General features: G+C 40.6%; 1 protein-coding gene and 1 long non-coding RNA gene across 4 annotated transcripts; one reads left to right on the top strand and one right to left on the bottom strand.

Annotated features, from left to right (window-relative positions):
* Nucleotides 1-360: 360 nt before the first annotated feature.
* LOC127343843 (uncharacterized) lies at nt 361-20483 on the top strand. 3 transcript variants are annotated; one of them, XM_051370036.2, is made up of 12 exons: nt 361-519; nt 596-705; nt 16992-17123; nt 17207-17280; nt 17348-17453; nt 17554-17622; nt 18036-18100; nt 18215-18313; nt 18481-18580; nt 19220-19332; nt 19861-19937; nt 20030-20483. In XM_051370036.2, the coding sequence occupies exons 1-10, from the start codon at nt 420-422 to the stop codon at nt 19280-19282; spliced, it is 918 nt and encodes a 305-aa protein (XP_051225996.1). In that variant the 5' UTR covers nt 361-419; the 3' UTR covers nt 19283-19332; nt 19861-19937; nt 20030-20483. The 3 variants fall into 3 exon arrangements, with proteins under 3 accessions (XP_051225996.1, XP_051225993.1, XP_051225995.1); XM_051370033.2 differs by lacking the exon at nt 19861-19937 and having other exon boundaries at nt 362-519; XM_051370035.2 differs by lacking the exons at nt 19861-19937; nt 20030-20483 and adding an exon at nt 19466-19631 and having other exon boundaries at nt 362-519.
* LOC127343844 (uncharacterized) lies at nt 15705-17037 on the bottom strand. Its single transcript, XR_007877547.2, has 3 exons — nt 16925-17037; nt 16568-16613; nt 15705-16442 (listed from the first exon to the last, which is right to left on the bottom strand). It is a non-coding gene; the product is annotated as an uncharacterized lncRNA (long non-coding RNA).
* Nucleotides 20484-21538: the final 1055 nt, after the last annotated feature.

The following is a 21538-nucleotide window of genomic DNA, read 5'->3' as shown; positions in this document are numbered from 1 at the left end:
ACACGAGCTCCTGCCGCCGGCGCCGGCGGTCATCCCAGCTAGCTTCTCTGTTTCGTGGATCCTGTTTTTCCGCTGTTGTAAAAGGAACGACGGTTTCGTTTTGTTCTGTGCAGATCTAATCTGCTAGGTTGATTGTTCCGGCCACATACGTACAGTTACGGTATTTCACAAAGTATTTTGGAGTAAAAAATTATAATAGAGCTGTAAAGTTGGTATTAGGGCAAATTATAAAGGAATGAGTGTAATGTGTGGCAAATAGTAAAAGACAAAGTAATGTGTGGCAAATTATAAAGATCCAATGTAATGTGTGGCAAATTATAAAATATCCCTCGGTTGGGCGACCGCCAAGCACGACACGCTTCAGTCATCACAGAAAGAAAAGTGGGAAGAACAGGCGGCTTGGCCGGCACTGAGAAAGGATGGCGGCGGCCGTCGCGTTGGCGAGGCCTCTCCGGCGACTCCCCCACTTCCCTTCCCGGCGCCGCGCTGTTTCCACACCGCTCCACTTCTTCGCTCGAGGTACGCACTTATCCATTGCTTCGTCTGATATTTCCCTGATTGAGCTGTGGTTTAAGACCTGGCCGCCCATGCGCAGGGCGGTGTGGCGTGGCCCTCGCCGTCGCGCCGGCCGCGGTCGGCGATTCATCTGCCAAGGGGAGCGTGCACAGGCATGTAATCGAGGAAGTCATGGACATTCTGGATATGGTTATCTCTTTCTCCAGCTCATTGTTTTTTTCCATTGAACTAGTACCGTCGCGAATTAGTGAGCATTCCGTTTATGTTTCGCAAAAAAAAATTCCGTTTATCGGTAATTAGATGGTTGATGATAATGCAGTACATATTTGACGTGTGGATTTCTTGTTTGATTTTTTTTAATCAACAGGGATCACTCCCCAGCTCCATTCATAGAAAAGAAGCCAAATTCTTTTATTAGTGGATTGGGGATAGGGTTTTGTGGGGATTGGATAACATCAGAGATTCACCAAATACTCTAGAGTATTATCCCCACTAATCTCCACTAAAACACTAGTACCAAATAATGTCTTACATGGAGTTTAAAGTTCGCTAAAAGGAAAAAAGGAAACAGGAAAAAACTGAAAATAAAACAAACCGATCTGCTTGTTTTCAAAGCTCGCTGGGGAAGTAGCTGCCATCCCAGCTACTCCCGAAATACCAGCTACCTCCGAAAACAGCAGCAGTACAGATTAAACGAAACTTAGAACATGTCTACTTAAAACTACAGCTCAAACGGTCCAGAGCAGGAAAAGGACAGGATGCCCTTTAGCTTTCCATCTGAATTTCTCCTTCACCGGCGACTCCCGGAGGCATTTCTTCTTTGCGCTTTCCTGAAGATCACATCACCACATGGATTTTGTGTGATTCACCAGGATTGTCGAGGAGATACGTTAGTGTTGCCCTTCCTTCATAGCTCGAGTTCCAGTCGAAGGTGGGGCATCTCACCCCATAGGAAGGCAGAGTGGAGCTTTCAAATTGGCCAGCAGGTCCATGAATTAAACGTTTTTTCCATTTTCTAGATCCTTGAAAGGTTTCTTCCAATCCTGAAGGAAGAAGTAAACCAAGCGCCAAACCTATTTCAAATTGATTCAAGTACCCTTGTTAAAACACAAGATTATTTCTATTCAGCCACAAGCCCTAGAGGACAGCAGAGGAAACTACATTGAAAGGCATGAATTTCTTATTACAAAGCCATTTAGTAGCAATGGATTCAAAATTGGACACATGCACATCAAAAAACTCTTCAACCAAATCCCAAAGGGCTCTAGATACAATACATTCAAACATGAGATGTTGCACAGTTTCAAATTTAGTGCACATTTCACATTCCATAGGTTTTGGAATTTCTCTAACTCTAAGGTTATCTCTAGTCATAATCTTGTTCTGGGAGGAGCCAGAGAAAAACTTGAACCCTAGGTGGAATCTCGAGTTTCCAAACAGCAGGAAGATAAACAGGGGTAATCCCTCTAAAGTTGATACTAGCATATAAGAAACTAGAAGAATAAACCCCAGAAGAATTGTATTGCCAGATTAATTGGTCCTCCTCATTGGAGAAAGAAATGGATCTAGCCACTTCCAGCAGTTCTTGCCACTGTATCTTAAGTGAAAGTCCTTCTAAAATTTCCCGTAATCTCATGGCTATCTCAAATTTCAAAAATTGTTTTGTTTTGTTGGTTAGAAACAAAATACAGGTCCCAAAATTGGGTAGCTAAAGGAGAATTCCCAAACCAGATGTCCTCCCAAAACTTTACGGATTTGCCATTTATAACCAAATTTAACTGCTTTTGATGCCCACAGCACTCCTTTCCAGAAGGTGGAAGGTTGGAGATCATGGCATGATAGTATATTTAAATTTTTTGTGTATATTTAGCATCTAAAACTTTTCTCCAGAGTGCTCCCTCACTCTGGATGTATCTTTTGATCCAAGATCCAATTAGGCAGATGCTTAAATCTTGTAGGTTGGGAATCCCCAAACCTCCAAAATCCTTTTTTCATGCAGATGGAAGGCCAGTTAGCTAGGTTAATTTTGTGATTGCCTTCCTCATCATTCCACATGAAGTTAGCCATCTGTGTATCTAATAGATGCAAAGCCCATTTCTTGGTTAATTCAGTGGATTTTGGGGCTTCTTCCCACAATTTGAGAAGGCATCAAGAGCTTCAGGTTGTGTAGATAAAGACGATCTTAGCTCTCCCGGCTCTAGCCGAGAGGTCCTCCATATATTTAGAGCCCACACCGAACCAACCCGATATCCAGATCCAATCCCCTACGACCTAGGACATGGCTTCCATCGCGTCCAAGCTCGCGCGGGCAGCCGTCGCATGCAGCGCCTCTCCGGCGGCCATTGGAGGTTGCAGTCGCCCCGTCTCCCTTGCTTGCTGGATTCGTTCCCTCTTCTCCAGGCTGCGTTTGTCGCGTTGTTGGGAGATTCTATCTACCCGGGTTCTCACTGTGAAAAATCGGGCAACACCTAGGAGGATCTGCTGGGATCCCCCTTATCAGGTTGGATTTGAGGGGCCCTATAAAAAGGCCCCTTCTTCCCTAGCTCATTTTTATCTCTTCTCTCTCTCTCTCCCCTCCATTGTTGCTGAGCTTAAACCTTGAGGATCTCCCCACCCACCCAACCAATCTTGCTCAAACTTTGAGGAGTGGTGGAGGAGGTGAAAGTGCATGGAGCCCCCATGTGTGGTTTTGGTAATTAATGACAATCCCTATGGACTAATGTTTGCATTGAGTTATATTTGTAGGAGTTGTCCATAGGCAATTCTTGAACCATATGTTGGCTTCAAGGTTGCAATAAGAAGAAATTGATGAAGGATATCAAGTGTCAAGTATGTCTTGAAGATGAAGATGAAGTGAGCCCTCAAGCTACTTCAAGACATCAACATGATGAAGAATGAAGAAATGAAGTGCAAGTTCAAGATGAGCCATCTCGAAGAGATCCTTTGCTTGAGTCTTGCCATCCATATGGTGATCATGGATATGTGAAGATGCGCCGAAGAAGAAGCTCTCCCATGGTGGATTATGGGGGAGCAATCCACAAGACTTCGTCAAGCAAGCACAAGCAAGAAAGGCGTTCCATCTTGTTGAGGTCAAGATCGTCGTCATCGAGCTCAAGTGGAATGCGCAAGTATAAGGTTTGCTCTTGATAGGGTTTGTTTCTCACCGGTCTCATAGTGTAGTTGGAGACCGGTTTATAGTTTAGTTGCCGTACTATCAAGAGGGCTCTCGAGTGAGTAACTCGATCGTATCGTTCGGAGAGAGCTCAAACCTTTGCATCCTTGCATCATCTTTCTTGGTTGTTATTTGGACCTTATCCATGTGATGTTTTAGAGCTTGTGCTTATTCTCATGACAAGCTCTAGTTCATCGAAAACGGATTTCGCATAGATCACTTGTTGCGTTTTCGAGTTTGGTTCATCATCTTTCTTGGTTGTTATTTGGACCTTATCCATGTGATGTTTTAGAGCTTGTGCTTATTCTCATGACAAGCTCTAGTTCATCGAAAACGGATTTCGCATAGATCACTTGTTGCGTTTTCGAGTTTGGTTCATCATCTTTCTTGGTTTTATTTGGATCTTATCCATGTGATGTTTTAGAGCTTGTGCTTATTCTCATGACAAGCTCTAGTTCATTGAGAATGGTTTTTCCATGGGCAACTTGTTGCATTTTCAAGATTGGAGGTTTTACCGGTATGTCTTTTTGAGATAGGTCAAACCTTTCTTCATTTGTTTCTATCCTCCTTTGCTGGACTATGATGTTTCTATGCATATTGTTGTAGAGCTCGTTGTTGTGATTTCAACGAGCCCAAGATCATCGAAATCGGAGTCCGGATGCAAAAGTTATGCCCGTTTTAGTTTTGGTGTTTCTGCAGTTTTCTTAGGCCGGATATTTTGGAAATATCCGGGCCGGATTATCCGGGCCGGATATTTCGGAAATATCCGGCCCCCCCGAAATCGTCTAAGGACCGGAAGAAAAGCAGCTCTGGATAGGGGCCGGATTTTTGGCCGGATTTTGTCCAGGTTTTGTCCCTGAGGCCGGATTATCCGGCCCCCGGATAATCCGGCCCCAACTTGGGCCGGAATATCCGGCCCTGTTTTTGCCCAAACGGCTCGATTTTCTTGGGGGGTATAAATACCCCCCTTCTTCCTCCTTGGGCTGTGCTTCTCTTACTCTCTCTCTCCTCCATTGTTGAACTAGAGAAGCTTGCTCTATCTCTCAATCCCTCCATGATTCTTGCCCCCATTTGAGGGAAAAGAGAGAGGAGATCTAGATCTACATTTCTACCAATCAAATCCATCTCTTTGTGAGTGGAACTCTCTAGATCTTGATCTTGGTGTTCTTTGTGAATTCCTTTGTTCTTCCTCTCTTATTCCCCCAATAGCTTTTGTAGCTTTGTTGGAATTTGAGAGAGAAGGACTTGAGCATCTTTGTGGTGTTCTTGCCATTGCATTTGGTGCATCGGTTTGAGTTCTCCACGGTGATTCGTGGTGGTGAAAGCAAGAAGGTTGTTACTCTTGGGTTCTTGGAACCCTAGACGGACTCTAGGCCTTTGTGGCGGTTTGTTGGGAGCCTCCAATTAAGTTGTGGATGTGTGCCCCAATCTTTGTGTAAGGCCCGGTTTCCGCCTCGAAGGAAATCCCTTAGTGGAACCGTGACCTAGGCCTTTGTGGCGAGGGTCACCGGAGATTTAGGTGAGGCGCCTTCGTGGCGTTCGGTGTGTGGTGTGAGTACCGCATCTTGGGGTGAGGCCTTTGTGGCGTTGGTGTGCATCGAGCAACCACACCTCAAGGTGAGCCTCTTGTGGCGTTCGGGAGCACTAAGCAACCGCACCTCTCCACCGGAGATTAGCACTCGCAAGAGTGTGAACTCCGGGATAAATCATCGTCTCCCGCGTGCCTCGGTTATCTCTATACCCGAGCTCTTTACTTATGCACTTTACCTTGTGATAGCCATCGTGCTTGAAGTTATATATATCTTGCTATCACATACTTGCTTGTATTGCTTAGCATAAGTTGTTGGTGCACATAGGTGAACTCTTGCTTAGAATAAGTTGTTGGTGCACATAGGTGAACCATAGTATATAGGCTTTGGGCTTGACAAAGTAAACGCTAGTTTTATTCCGCATTTGTTAAGCCCATCTCGTAAAAGTTTTAAATCGCCTATTCACCCCCCCTCTAGGCGACATCCGTGTCCTTTCAATTGGTATCGAGCAAGGTCTCTCATTCTTAGGCTTCACCGCCTTGAGAGTAAAGATGTCGGTTAGGGGATTAGCGCACAATAACTTGGTTATATTTGATGGCACAAATTATGATCTATGGAAAATTTATGTGCTTAATATTTTGCGGCGTATGTCTCCGGACATGGAGCGATTTCTTGGCATGGGTTTTTCTTCTCCTAAGGATCCTCAAAATTTATCTCTTGAGGAGGAGAAAAACTCTTGCCTCGATGCTCTTGCTTCTCATGTGTTTTCCATTGTTGTGAGCAATGTAGTTACTTCTTCAATCATGCCTTTTGGGAGCGCTCATGAGTTATGGACAAAAATTCAAGATAAATATGATGTGTCCAATATTATTAAGGATGATTGCATTGCTTCCACTTCCGGCCGTGATGAGTTCTCATCTTCATCCACTTCACCAAAGTGTGTCAAGACACAAGGTAATGATATGGTGAGTGGTGATGAAAATTGCAATGTTGATATTAAGCTTTCTATTGATGATTCTTCATCTCTATCTCAATGCAATGTTTCATCTACGGACTCAAACACATCTAGCACTAGAAATGATTTACATGCTTGTGTTGATAGTCCTTGCATATCATGTGTAAGTTGCTTGAATAAATCTAATGATGATATGCTTGCTTTGTCTTGTGGCCATGATAAAAATGCTTCTATTTCCTCTAGTTGTTGTGTGACTAACATTGTAGAGGAAACCAAAGATTCTATTGGTCAAGACAAGATCTTGAAAGGAGCCTCAAGTAACTCCTCATCTTTATCTCACGGTTCTCATATGTGCCTTATGGCCAAGGGTTCCACGGTATCTCCTACCATGGAACCTCATACTTCTCGTGGTGATAAGGATGAGGATGTTTATGAAGAAGAGGATTGGGTTGTCTCTCTACGCGATAAGGGTAAGAGTGTATTCAAGATTATTTGCAAAGATAAAATTGCTAGCACTCACTTCTTTGAAATCTTGACTACCGCTATTGAGAGCCAAAAACTTATTTGGATGCATGAGAACACCATTGATAAAAAGGGTGCTCTTGAACGAGAGTATGCCGATGATGTAGCATCTTTAAAGAATGAACTTGAAGAAGAACAAACCATCAAGGAAGCTCTTGAGGAGACCTTTGCTCTAGAATTGTCTAGAGAAAAGGAAAACCATGATAGAGCTCTTGAGATGGCAAATGAACTAAAGCTAAAAAATGATAAGCTTGTGTTTGTTAATGCTAAACTCCTTGAGGATTTTGAGCAACTCAAAAAGGGCTCAAGGGTCATTGAGAGTGCGCTCACCAAACTCACCGAGTCGCATGAGCAACTTAAAGCTTCTTATCTAAAAGTGCATGCCAACTTGCCTTCTCCTATTGCTATTGATAATGATGCTTGTGCTACTAACTCTACTTCTTGTGAAGCATCTACCTTGAAGGAGAATGTTGAGCTAAGGGCTCAACTTGATTTGCTAACTAGCAATTATGGGAAATTGGGAGAAATTCATGGAAAGCTTTCTAGCTCCTATGAGGATCTTCTAGCCTCTCATGATAGGCTAAAGTTAGCTCATGAGGCTATAATATCTAAGGCAACACCTTGTGAGCCTCATGTGGGTACTAGCACTACTACTCAAAATGTTATATTGCCATGTGCTAGTCCTAGTAATTCATCCACTCATAATATTGCTAAATCTTGTGATGAATTATCTTCATTGCCTTGTTGCTCTAACAATGAAGGTTCTACTTCCACTAGTACTTGTGTTGTTACTAACCATGTAGAGGAAATCAAAGAGCTCAAGGCCCAAGTCTCTTCTTTGAAGAACGACTTGGTAAAGGGTCATGAAGGGAAATGCAAACTTGATAAGATGTTAAGTGTGCAACAATCCCCCAATGACAAGAGTGGACTTGGATTCAACTCCAACAACAAGATCAAGTCCAAGAACAACAAGAAGAAGAAGGGCAAAGTACAAGTCAAAGACCCGGCCAAGATCGTTTGCTTCAAGTGCAAAATTGAAGGGCACCATGTTAGATCTTGCCCTTTGAAGAAGAAGCAAAAAGGGAAGCGGCCTCAAGCTCAAACTCATATTCAACCTCAAGTTGAAGAAATGCCACTTCCCAAGAAGAATCAAGCCAATGCTCCCATTGTGGAGAAATCTAGTGAGAAGAAGGAGAAGAAAAGAACTTGCTACATATGCCGTGAGAAGGGTCACATCTCCTCCTTTTGCACTATTGGTACCTCATCCAACTCTATCACCATTGATGATGTTTATTCTCTTCGTAAGGATGAGGGTGGCAATGTGTTTGCCAAATTTGTTGGTGCTCAAAGTGGTGTCAAGAAAAGAACCATTTGGGTTGCCAGGCCTATTGTGACTAACCTCTTAGGACCCAACTTAGTTGGGGACCAACAATCCAAAACTTGATCAATAGGTGCTTGTTGGAGGGCATTGGAGACTTGGCTACATCATGAAGAGTTAAGGGATCTTCATCATTTATACTATCTCAAGCCAAGTCTTTTGGTTATCTTACTTCTATCATACACCCAATGTTCCTCCTTGCGGTAACATGTGCTCAACTCATTTATATTGAAAGTTACTCGCCCCTTTGCATGTGTTAGTTTTGTTCCTAACATGTGTTTGTATATGTTGTGCATCCTACGTGTTTTTCTTGAGAAATCAAGGCTATGTATGTTAGGTTGCACACCATGTATTTGTGCTTGTGTTGGAGCCTCTTTGCATCTTGTTGTATCTTATATGGCTCTTATGAGAGATTATTGGACTATAACATTTTGGGGGAGTGATATGCCTTTAGGAATTTCACAATCCTAACAATGTGTGTACATGAGGAATATCACTTAGAATTGATATTGCAAGATTATCTAGTCTCTATGTGGTATGTCATCTTCATGAGAAATTCAAATTCTAATGTTCATTAATATCTCTAGTTGGATCTTATTTGCCTCTTGTGAAAATAAATTCCTTATCACATTATGGGGGAGTAATAAGCTTTGTGCATATTACAAGCCTAGGAAATGTGAACATTTGAGGTTGTGTCACATAGAATTGATATTGTAGATTATCTCTCCTATGTGGCATGTTTGCTCAAACAAGCTCCAATTTGCTTAAATGGCTTCATTGCTAATATCTTTGTGGATCTTATTTGTGTAAGTTTTTCTTGGCATGGTTTTTCACAACGTGTCCCTCAATACATTTTTGGAAAACCATGTGCTTCAAGTCATACTATTAATTGCTTTGCATGTTGGTATGAATACTATTAATTGCTTTGCATGTTGGTATGAATACTATTAATTGCTTTGCATGTTGGTATGAATACTATTAATTGCCTTGCATGTTGGTATGACTAAATGAAGCTATCAAGAAACTTTCTTTGCATGATGGTTAACTCTTATCTTTTACCATATGCTTTGTTCGTTGTAAATATGATCTTATGTATACTTACAAACTACCACCGGAAATATTTCCTAATACCTCTTGTCCTAGGACAATTGGTAATCAATTATGAGGTAGATATTTATTGATCATATCTACATTGGCTCTTGTGTTTAAATTGCCTTATTTATTGCCATGAATTTGTTGTGCTTTGACTCCCATGTGTCTTCCTTGCATCTTATGGATCTTGTGTTTAAATTGCCTTATTTATTGCCATGAATTTGTTGTGCTTTGACTCCCATGTGTTCTTTTTTCTATTCAAACTTTCTTAGCTTTTTTTTTGTAGATATAGGTAGTGTGATGATCCTAGTTGTGTGCATTTTGTATCCATATTCTAAATCCTAGATAATGCACTAATCTTGGGGAGCTCTCCTATATTTGTTATATAAACTTCTCTTGATCTTTATCAAAAATTTGGTTTTGGGAGTCATAAATTTTCTTTTTGGTACTGTGTGCCATCATAAAAAGTGTCGAGGGTTTGGTTTATTTGTTGGAACCTTGCTCTCTTGGGAGTTGGTTATCTCATTCCTTTGTGCTTAGGTTTAATTAGCTTCTTATAATGAGATAAGTCTTTGGAGTCAATCTTGTGTTGATTTGATTCTTTGATATAATTTGGACAACCATTGTCTCTTGGTTTATTTGGTGTTTTGTCCAAATTGTATCTTCCTTTGGTTCTTGAAAGTATTGTGCATGCATATTTAATATATGTATATCTTATGGCATGTGTCACTTTCTTTGATCCAATATATAGGGTAAACTCCATCAAATCCTAATTTGGCTAAGATGTGCATGAAATTCAATTTCATATCTATATGCACATAGAATTGTGGAGTTTGTCCTATATGTTGTAGTGTGTCTAACTACTTCGGACCCAATTAGTTTGGGGACCATTTTGTACTTACCTTTGTGTTAGGTACAATGGATATGCATTGAATGCTTGTCTCACTCTTGGAAAGAAGTGGTGACTCAATGGTAACGTGAGGCAAGCTAGGATGATCAACGAACACATATCTACTACATCCACACCAATGCTATCTTGGTAACAAGTATCTTCTCATGCATACTTTTCTTGTATCCAACCTTATGGTTGCATCTTGGCATGAATCTCTTGATTTGCAAATGTTGTGCTTCTTGCAAAAGTCTTAATGAAACCTCTTTATTGTGAATGTGAGTAATTTGAGATGAGTGCATGTGTTGGGAAGTATTTTAAATCATGCTCATGATTCATCCATCCCAACTATGCCTATCTAGCAATTTTGTTGCATATCAATTCCTCAAGGCTCTCACATGTGCAATATAGATGAAAGTGCAAATTTAGTTACTTCTTTTGGTATCCCGTTTGTGATACTTGTTGCCTTTCTCAAATGCATCCCAACTATCTTCTATCCCTTGTTGATATTTGTGATGTATTTTAGTTGTTTGTGGTTGAAGTTCATGAATGTACAATAAGATAATATTGAGCCTTTGGCCATGCTATTAAGCAAAAATCTTATTGGTATATTGCATGACTTCGTCTTGGATATCATGCTATTTTTCTTGTGTATCTATTTGGTGTGTGCATGTTTCTTTGTGGATAAATATCTTTGTGATATTGTCCACTTAGAGAAACTTATACACATAAGAGATGATACATCTCCATTTGATATCTTTTTTATTTGTTGCATGTTGATTGGTCATGCTAAGAAATATAATTCATTGAAGACTATGATGATGCTTTTTGCTCATCCATATAATAGTCTTATAATATGCTTTATCATGCCTTTCACATATCTTCTTGGTTGAGCCTTTTATTATGGTGCCTCTTACTTTTTGCTCAACTATTTGTTTGTTGCAAGTGTTAAGCTTATTTCTCTATCTATGATCTATTCCAAATGTTTGTGTTTTAAATGGTAATGAGGGAGTGAGGATTCCATGTTATGCATATTGTATTCAAATACAACATTTTAATTTATGCATGTACCTTGGGGAGCTTCCTCATTTGATTTAGAGCACTATCTTGTGGTGATCATTAGAGTTTGATTCACTTGGTATCTTTTGTTTTTGAATGATATTATGGGAGTGATGATTCCATGTTTGTGCACTTTATACTCCAATGCAAATTGTCTAGTTTTGTGCACAAACCTTGGGGAGCTTCCTCATATTATTTAGAGCAATCTTCTTGATCTTATCATAATATCTATCTTTCTTTTGGTATCCTCTTTGTGATTCATTTGGTTGCTTGCTTCATTTGTTGAAGCTTCTTGACTTTGTTATCTTTTTGCAATCTTTGATCCTATCTATAGTGTGATTCCTTCCGAATATTCGCCATTGGATATGTGCATTTGATTCCACTCAAATTATGAGAAATGCACACGCTATGGAGGAACTCTCACTATATTAGCCTTTTAAATTTTTCACCCATTTCGGCAATTGGTGCCAATGGGGGAGAAGTTTGGAGGGTTTAAGGGAATTTGGTTATGTCTTTGCTTTGTGCTTAAGCATGTGCCTTTATTGCATTGCATCTTGTTGCTTTGCATAGTTGAATATTTAGAGGAAACTCCACTAGGCTTTGAATGCCAATATATGCAATGAAAGTCAAGATCATTCACACATGCATATATTATGGGGGAGTTTGCTCTATATATTCAACTTATTTGTTACTTAAATTCCTTATATAAACCCTCTCAAAGAGATTGTCATCAATTACCAAAATGGGGGAGATTGAAAGTGCATGGAGCCCCCATGTGTGGTTTTGGTAATTAATGACAATCCCTATGGACTAATGTTTGCATTGAGTTATATTTGTAGGAGTTGTCCATAGGCAATTCTTGAACCATATGTTGGCTTCAAGGTTGCAATAAGAAGAAATTGATGAAGGATATCAAGTGTCAAGTATGTCTTGAAGATGAAGATGAAGTGAGCCCTCAAGCTACTTCAAGACATCAACATGATGAAGAATGAAGAAATGAAGTGCAAGTTCAAGATGAGCCATCTCGAAGAGATCCTTTGCTTGAGTCTTGCCATCCATATGGTGATCATGGATATGTGAAGATGCGCCGAAGAAGAAGCTCTCCCATGGTGGATTATGGGGGAGCAATCCACAAGACTTCGTCAAGCAAGCACAAGCAAGAAAGGCGTTCCATCTTGTTGAGGTCAAGATCGTCGTCATCGAGCTCAAGTGGAATGCGCAAGTATAAGGTTTGCTCTTGATAGGGTTTGTTTCTCACCGGTCTCATAGTGTAGTTGGAGACCGGTTTATAGTTTAGTTGCCGTACTATCAAGAGGGCTCTCGAGTGAGTAACTCGATCGTATCGTTCGGAGAGAGCTCAAACCTTTGCATCCTTGCATCATCTTTCTTGGTTGTTATTTGGACCTTATCCATGTGATGTTTTAGAGCTTGTGCTTATTCTCATGACAAGCTCTAGTTCATCGAAACGGATTTCGCATAGATCACTTGTTGCGTTTTCGAGTTTGGTTCATCATCTTTCTTGGTTGTTATTTGGACCTTATCCATGTGATGTTTTAGAGCTTGTGCTTATTCTCATGACAAGCTCTAGTTCATCGAAACGGATTTCGCATAGATCACTTGTTGCGTTTTCGAGTTTGGTTCATCATCTTTCTTGGTTTTATTTGGATCTTATCCATGTGATGTTTTAGAGCTTGTGCTTATTCTCATGACAAGCTCTAGTTCATTGAGAATGGTTTTTCCATGGGCAACTTGTTGCATTTTCAAGATTGGAGGTTTTACCGGTATGTCTTTTTGAGATAGGTCAAACCTTTCTTCATTTGTTTCTATCCTCCTTTGCTGGACTATGATGTTTCTATGCATATTGTTGTAGAGCTCGTTGTTGTGATTTCAACGAGCCCAAGATCATCGAAATCGGAGTCCGGATGCAAAAGTTATGCCCGTTTTAGTTTTGGTGTTTCTGCAGTTTTCTTAGGCCGGATATTTTGGAAATATCCGGGCCGGATTATCCGGGCCGGATATTTCGGAAATATCCGGCCCCCAAATCGTCTAAGGACCGGAAGAAAAGCAGCTCTGGATAGGGGCCGGATTTTTGGCCGGATTTTGTCCAGGTTTTGTCCACGAGGCCGGATTATCCGGCCCCCAGGATAATCCGGCCCCAACTTGGGCCGGAATATCCGGCCACTGTTTTTGCCCAAACGGCTCGATTTTCTTGGGGGGTATAAATACCCCCCTTCTTCCTCCTTGGGCTGTGCTTCTCTTACTCTCTCTCTCCTCCATTGTTGAACTAGAGAAGCTTGCTCTATCTCTCAATCCCTCCATGATTCTTGCCCCCATTTGAGGGAAAAGAGAGAGGAGATCTAGATCTACATTTCTACCAATCAAATCCATCTCTTTGTGAGTGGAACTCTCTAGATCTTGATCTTGGTGTTCTTTGTGAATTCCTTTGTTCTTCCTCTCTTATTCCCCCAATAGCTTTTGTAGCTTTGTTGGAATTTGAGAGAGAAGGACTTGAGCATCTTTGTGGTGTTCTTGCCATTGCATTTGGTGCATCGGTTTGAGTTCTCCACGGTGATTCGTGGTGGTGAAAGCAAGAAGGTTGTTACTCTTGGGTTCTTGGAACCCTAGACGGACTCTAGGCCTTTGTGGCGGTTTGTTGGGAGCCTCCAATTAAGTTGTGGATGTGTGCCCCAATCTTTGTGTAAGGCCCGGTTTCCGCCTCGAAGGAAATCCCTTAGTGGAACCGTGACCTAGGCCTTTGTGGCGAGGGTCACCGGAGATTTAGGTGAGGCGCCTTCGTGGCGTTCGGTGTGTGGTGTGAGTACCGCATCTTGGGGTGAGGCCTTTGTGGCGTTGGTGTGCATCGAGCAACCACACCTCAAGGTGAGCCTCTTGTGGCGTTCGGGAGCACTAAGCAACCGCACCTCTCCACCGGAGATTAGCACTCGCAAGAGTGTGAACTCCGGGATAAATCATCGTCTCCCGCGTGCCTCGGTTATCTCTATACCCGAGCTCTTTACTTATGCACTTTACCTTGTGATAGCCATCGTGCTTGAAGTTATATATATCTTGCTATCACATACTTGCTTGTATTGCTTAGCATAAGTTGTTGGTGCACATAGGTGAACTCTTGCTTAGAATAAGTTGTTGGTGCACATAGGTGAACCATAGTATATAGGCTTTGGGCTTGACAAAGTAAACGCTAGTTTTATTCCGCATTTGTTAAGCCCATCTCGTAAAAGTTTTAAATCGCCTATTCACCCCCCCCCCCTCTAGGCGACATCCGTGTCCTTTCAGGAGGCCCCGATCTATAGTTCTACCAAGAGAGATTTCGCCAATACTTGTTAGTCCTTAGTGGATCTTGGAGTTAGGGTTCCTATGGTGGGATCTTGGAGGATGTGCTCCTATGGAGGCTAGCTTGGAGTTGTGCTAGCCCCATAGGGTGTTGGGAGCCTCCGGTGTTGTGGAGCTCGCCCCAACCTTGTGAAGGAACCACCGCCTCGACCGGTGCCTTAGTGTAGAAGTGGGAGCCCCTTTGTGGAGCTCTCTCGAGGAAGAAGGTGAGGCCTTCTTTCGTGGTGTGGCCGCCTAGCCTTTTGTGTGAGGCTAGCACCTCCTCAACGCAGACATACTCCCTTTTGTGGGAGGAACCGCGGGAAACAAAACTCGCCTCGTCTCCGCGCCCCCCCGGTTGTCCCGCTCCCTAACTTAATTATCTTGCTTGGTTCCTTTGCTTGTTGCACTAGCCTAGGATCATACTATGAACAGCTCTACCACTAAAGCTATCACCTTTACCTTCCGCATCGCATAAAAACTGAAAAAGACATAAAATTTGTGTAGCATCCATTCACCCCCCCTCTTGTTCGCTACGATCCGTTCATCGGGGCAATGGCCTCTCAATTCGGGAAAAAAAGGAAAAATAAAGCTGATCCTGATATATCCTATAATGTCACATATGGTTAAAACATAACATATCTCGTCATTTTTGCATATTCACTAGTAAATGTGCACGTCCAACACAAGTCTTGAAGTTATGAAGCTGTATATCTTATCAAAACATCATGACAGTTTATGAACCAAAACATATTCATTACAACCATGGTGCGATTCTAAGAAATCTGTGCTTTGTATTATACTAATCACGCAAGTGTAATGGAAGTCTCGACTAACATTGAAATTAAGCACTAACATTTTAATGACAGTTATAATTTCTTATTTATGTTTGTTTTCATACAGAGTATAAGCCAGGTCAAATAAAGCCAATAAAATATGTATGAACAGTTTTTATTGCCTGCATTTGTAGCCACAATGATTGATCAACATCAGAGACCAAATGCTGGAATCACCTACGTTTTCACTAAATTATAAAATCATCATGTAGCGCTTATAAGGATTATTCAACAGAACACGCACTATCCCTAAACATCTTCAAGAAGATTATTCAATAGAGAATGAACAACTAATATTTTAGCCAGGTCTAAGACCATGCACTATCCAAAAACAAAAACACACATATATAAGATTTCTAAAGAGCTGTTTGGGTTCCATAATGTGCAAGCTCTAAACATTAATCTGCATCTGGTAAAATCCTCACCTTAAAGTGCCAGAATAAGGACACCATCAAGCAGCACTAACTGATGTGTTTTTGGCTACTATAACCGAACGGACAAATTAACATATTTGGACAGGCTTACAAGATCAATCTTTATCAGCTCACTTAAAAGTAAGGCCTTGTCTACCTCCCTCCCTCTCTCTGCATCCACTCTTCAGCTCCTCCTTCGGCCTCTGCACAGCTATTGATATCGACCCCATCACACCTTGCTACTAGTAAACAAAGAAGATAGCTAGCTAATCAGCGTTTCAGTTCCTGATACAACTCATAATAAGAAACTACGCCAAAGGCATCTATTACACAAACTTGCTTGTTGATTACTCCCTCCGTTTCAAATTAGCTATCACAGCTCTGGCCATATTACGTGTTTCAGTGTGTAGGTTCGCCTTGCCTTGAATACATCTTAAAGAAGCTTAGCCGCAACTCACATGAAAAAAGTAGTTGCATTGTGTTACCCCAGTTCCACCAAGCTCAGTTCGCTAAATCATTAGTGCTAGATTGGATCAGACACAAAGAAATATACATGAAGGCATACCATGGCTAGAAGAATTATCCCTGTGTAGCACCTGATTCTGCAACAACACATCACTACTGGATGTGGAGCAAAAATTGACCAATGATTTAATCTTTCGGTTATGTGGCATGTGTGACTTTTCTGCTTTCCTTGTTTTGGACTTCCGGATGCCAATCGAGGAATGACCAGCTTGATACTGCTTCCATCCTGGAACCAGTAAAGTAGATCAACCAACTTATTTATGAGTCGGTTCACGCGTTGGATTCGGGCAGTGTATGCGTCCAAGGTGAACCTGGATCAGGAAAACGGAAATATTAATAGTCCAATCTGACCTTAAATAGCACCTGAGGAAGGTTTCTGATGGTTGGTACTTGAGCTCTGGTAAACATGCCAAATTGGAAATTTTAGTATAGTGAGAAATTCCTTTCCCTTTAAATAGAGAGTAAACATCAAGGGAATAGCTGTGCCATAGTCTGATGTCCAAGCAAAGCAAATGTTGGGGTTACCCAACCCAGGAATCAATAAATAGCAAACCAACTAGTTGATTGATTGGATTTGTCAATCAAATCTATTTTATGGACTTGAATAGAGAAGAAAAGATATATATAAACCTCACAAAAATACCATAATTTGAGGCAAAAGGCCACACAAAAATGATCTATAGTTCCAGCTTTCCTGAATGTTATTACCTGTACCATGCAGCCATTATCCAACCTTGCCATCCAGATAAATATTCCTTTCCGGGTTGTTTTGCAGGCACAAATGGCTTCCCAACGAAGAGATGTCTTCCACACCAGTTTTCTTACTCCGCCTATCATAAAGGAGGCTATGCTGGCAATCGAGAAGTTAGCTGATATCAAAGCAGTAGCTCAGGGGGGTTATCCACAGGTAGAATTCAATACAAAGGACTGGTTAATAGCTTATATTATATACCTTGTTTTTCCTCATCTCTACGATTTATATTTATCTAGGCTGAGCGGTGCCGAATTTCAGTTGGACATCCAGACTCTATGAGAAGTAACCCAGATGTAGTTGCTGCTTTGAGGTTTTCTCGACTTTATATTGTAGCTATCACCATCTTTTATGTAAGCTGACTTTGAGGCCTTTCCCAGCATATCCGGAAACTTCCGATTGGAACCCTGTTCTCATGGTGACTTTCTCGGTGCTATTCTTGGGGCAGGAATAACAAGGGAGAAAGTTGGAGATATACTTTTGCAGGTCCACACTTTCCCCAAATACTCATTTCCTGGATGTTATGTCCACCTTGTCCCTTTTCACATTATCATTGTTCGAGATATCTCTTTGCTTTTCTTATTAGGGGGAAAGAGGTGCTCAGGTCATTGTTGATCCAGAACTTGTTGATTATCTGACTTCCACACTAGAAAAGGTAGGCATCTCCCTAGTTGTGTTGCTGCTTTCTCGTTTACCCGAACTGGATATGTGCATTCTCAGTTATGTGCCTATCTGTATGACAGAAAATATCTGAAATCTGAATATATGATTCAGTGCCATGCATTAAATGTTATCCAGAGCACATGACCATATATTACAGGTTGTTATATCTATTTTCAACTCATTATATTAAGAAACAGGAGCACATTGCAATATTAGTTTTTATGGTCAGTTACATCACCCCCCAAGAAAATCATTTCATGTTAGTCTTGTATTTATGAGTTTCCACCCAGATCTTCTCATGAGCTTTGACTGATGTTCATGAAGTTTTCAATACTATATTTGGTATGCAAATTATACATATTCTTTTGATTATGGTTTTACTCTGAACGGGATTTTATTGAACAGGTGGGGAAAGTTGGTATTTCATGCACCCAGATTCCATTGCTTGCTATAGAGTATGAGCCACCAAGGTTTGTTTCAAACGTCATTTCATATCTTAGTGCATATACTGCATGCTTAGGATGACAGAATTTTATGATGTAATACCCTGAAAAAAGCTACTCAACTCTATTATTTAAGTGCAGGACCAAATCTTCTAAAACTGTAGAATCATCACTTCGGGTTGATGCTGTGGCCAGTGCAGGATTTAAAATCTCACGCACAAAGCTTGGTAGCATGATGAGGTATGAATGATTAGCTGCTAATTTACTAATTTATGTTCAGTAAGGTATTTTTACCATAACATCGATAGTTGGAACTCTCTTATGTATACTGGACAGTGCCGTTAGTCTGTTGCATGTTTAGTGAGCAGACTGCAATTCATTATAAGCATGCATTTCTGTTTGTTCAGTTCTGGTGATGTCCGTGTGAATTGGTCAGTGGTTACGAAAAGTGGAGCTACCCTCAAAGCTGGAGATGTTGTTTCTGTCAGTGGGTTGGGGAGATTGAAGGTAAAAAAAATCACCAGTTATTTCCTTTTTGTAGTAAATGGCTGATAAGTATTGAGTTCTCTCAAGCAAGTCAAACAAATTGTGGTGTTACTGTTGGCACCTAATTCACTCTGCACTGAACTATTTTTTTTTTTGTGTTTGAGAGGCATTCCATCGGTGCATGTTTTCAAGGATATGTTGGGTCTTGCATCATATTGTATGTGTCAATTAAGTTGGATTCCTCATTCCATATGTGTGATATTTGCTGTTGTTTCAATCCGATCCTTTCTTATTCTGCGAACCATAACCCTAAAACATTAAATGAGAAAACTACAACCTTTATGATTCATTACATCTTTGTTGATACATGCTGGTGATTGGATCTTTCCCTCAGATGATATGCAAAAATATCTATTATAACATGCTATGGAAGATGCATTAATACTACTACCTCTGTCCATAAATAGATGCCAAAAGTTTGTCTAAATTTGAATGTATGTAGACACAATTTAGTGTATAGATACATCCGAATTTAAATAAATCTTTGACATCTATTTATGGACGGAGGTACTACAGATGTATAATCCTGAGAAAGTTTATTGATTTATAGCAACCTGTGTTATACGCCCTCAGTTATTTCAAGTTATGTATTTTCTGTAGATTGGAGAAATCGAGACTACGAAGAGAGGCAAATATGTAGTTCAGCTGATTCAATATCTGTAGGTCCATGAACAATCAACTGTTCGCTCAACAATACCTGTCTCAGATGAATGGTATGCACTTTGACACCTATTATGTGAATATTCTCTTGTTCACGATTCAAGTAGCAAAGTTAAAAATGTTGCTGGGATTATTATGTTCTGAAGATTCATCAAATAATCACTTTTTTTTTGCTTAACTTGGCAGGGTTCAACAATTCCATAGAAACTTGTCAATATAGATTTAGGGCGTCTTATATTGCTGAGTCATCACTGAGGCAGTACAAAAGGGCATATGCTATGATGGAAATAACAATTTACTTATGATATCATTTACTTATGGTGTGCTTGCTTAACATATTTGGGATCCTGAACTCTTTACTCTATGCTTCACTATCAGAGTTCGTGAATGCTCAGTTGCCCATACAAGCATAAGGGGGCAGCTGCCTACCTTTGCTTACCTGCAAAAATTTACGAGGAAACGAAACCATGTTATTTAGAATGTAAAAGGACAAGTGAACAAGTAGACGTAAAGTATATGCGACAGCTATATCTTTATTTCTCTTCACTCAAGATGAAATTGAGAATGAAATGATTTAGTAGGTAGGCAGTTTGCTTATACTTGTACATCCATGTGTTTTGGATGTATTGATGAAGTAAATGATAGCATGTATGCAAACGTGGGTAGCTGCATGTACGCTTATAAAATATGTTGTCGTCAGAGTTCTTCATGTTTCAGCTATCACTGATATAGTCTAGTTGGATTTTGCAGGGTTGAAGTTCTCTATGAACTCCCAACTCCTGTGAAGGCTTGTTCTGCTTTGAGGCGAGAAGGAAATTAGTATGCTTTCCGAACAAAAAATGTACAATTTCAAAACCAACACAAATGGTGCTTCTATATATCATATAGCTTTTCATACTAAGAAACCTCTGTTTCATATTCGTAGTGATAAAAAAAGTGATATGAAATTAATGATCAAAAGCCAGCAATTTAAATCAGAACACATATGTCGTGACAACGATGTGATAGGAAACCTTTGCACTTGGGTACAGTGATAACTACGGGTCGTAGCTTCAACCCCCTTTTTAATGCCAAAAAGGCTTTGCAGAGGATAGGATTCCTTGTACTGGATTTCCTGTTCCAGTGTCCAAGTTGCAAAAATGCCTTGTTTTCGAGAACATCAAGTTGCAAATTAACTGAAAGATCCAGCTTTGATAACTGCAAATGACCCGTACTGTTGCATAATTTTTGTTATCACAGGGTTCCTTTTCAGAAATACTCAGGCTGATCTCATTTTCTTGATTACAAACAATATATCGATGCTCATGCAATCTTTTTTTTTTCTTTTCAAAAGTAAACCACCAAATTTCTTAAGAGGACTTGAACTTCTGAAATGATATGGCAGCACACCTGAACATGACTGCCAAAGCTCCTACTAATACCATCTGAATTGTTTCATCTAATTCTCAATGACGCTAGACCTGCAGGATTTACATTTGCAACATGGAAATATATAGATCTTTGTATAACTCCAGCACTGCAGGGAAGTCTCCAGTCTCCAGTTCCATCAAAATGCAATTATTTGCCCCTCTTATGCATCCTTTCACAGAGATATCCAATCTGATCCAATGAGATACTACTAGACTACAAAAGCAGGACATCACATGCATCTTCATAAAGGAGTGCTGTGCATGTGTCCCAACTTTGTGGACCTTGATTGTTATACTTGACAGCTCGTGACAAGGGGTTGTTTGATTTAAGCCGGCCAATTAATTGGCCGGGGAACTATAGCTACAGCTGCCTTCCGTCCAGTTCCCCTTGAAGGTGATGCTAAAAGCTTACTCACTCTCACATGCTCCTATCGCCATAGACCTGGCCACCTGGGATGTATTTTCAGCGAAAACTGAAATGTACCAGATTGAGATTCAGAAAACTGCAAAGAAACCAACAAAAATTTGACACCAAGTGGGGTTAATCATTGTAGTTGGTTGATTTTGGTCAAGAGGAGCATTTGGTATGGTGACTTTGAAGTGGACCGTGGTGAAAAAGTTTGTTAGTGGGTTGAATGAGTGGAACAGGGGAGGGGCGAGCAACCCTTTCCAAAACAAAATCATCCAAATTTGGACCCTTGCACGACAAGTTTTACTTTTTTGCCGGCGTGATGTTGCTCTTTCCGGCATGTGGGTGTTAATTAACGTAATCCGTAGTATTAATCTATATGGAGTGTCAAGTCCCAATTTGCTAGTTCTTGTTTTCTGCACAGACCAACAACTTGTTGAA

Source organism: Lolium perenne, chromosome 3, assembly GCF_019359855.2.
Source record: "Lolium perenne isolate Kyuss_39 chromosome 3, Kyuss_2.0, whole genome shotgun sequence".
In the NCBI taxonomy this organism is placed as follows: Eukaryota; Viridiplantae; Streptophyta; class Magnoliopsida; order Poales; family Poaceae; genus Lolium; species Lolium perenne.
Note: the sequence above shows the minus strand (reverse complement) of the source record. Positions and strands in the feature narration are given on the sequence as shown.

Excerpts from the sequence above, each read along its gene's own strand:
- LOC127343843 (XM_051370036.2), top strand. The coding sequence starts at position 420 with ATGGCGGCGGCCGTCGCGTTGGCGAGGCCTCTCCGGCGACTCCCCCAC. Across the intron at positions 520-595 it reads GCTCCACTTCTTCGCTCGAG|GGCGGTGTGGCGTGGCCCTC; the intron begins GTACGCACTTAT and ends GCCCATGCGCAG. Across the intron at positions 18,581-19,219 it reads GTGGGTTGGGGAGATTGAAG|ATTGGAGAAATCGAGACTAC; the intron begins GTAAAAAAAATC and ends TATTTTCTGTAG.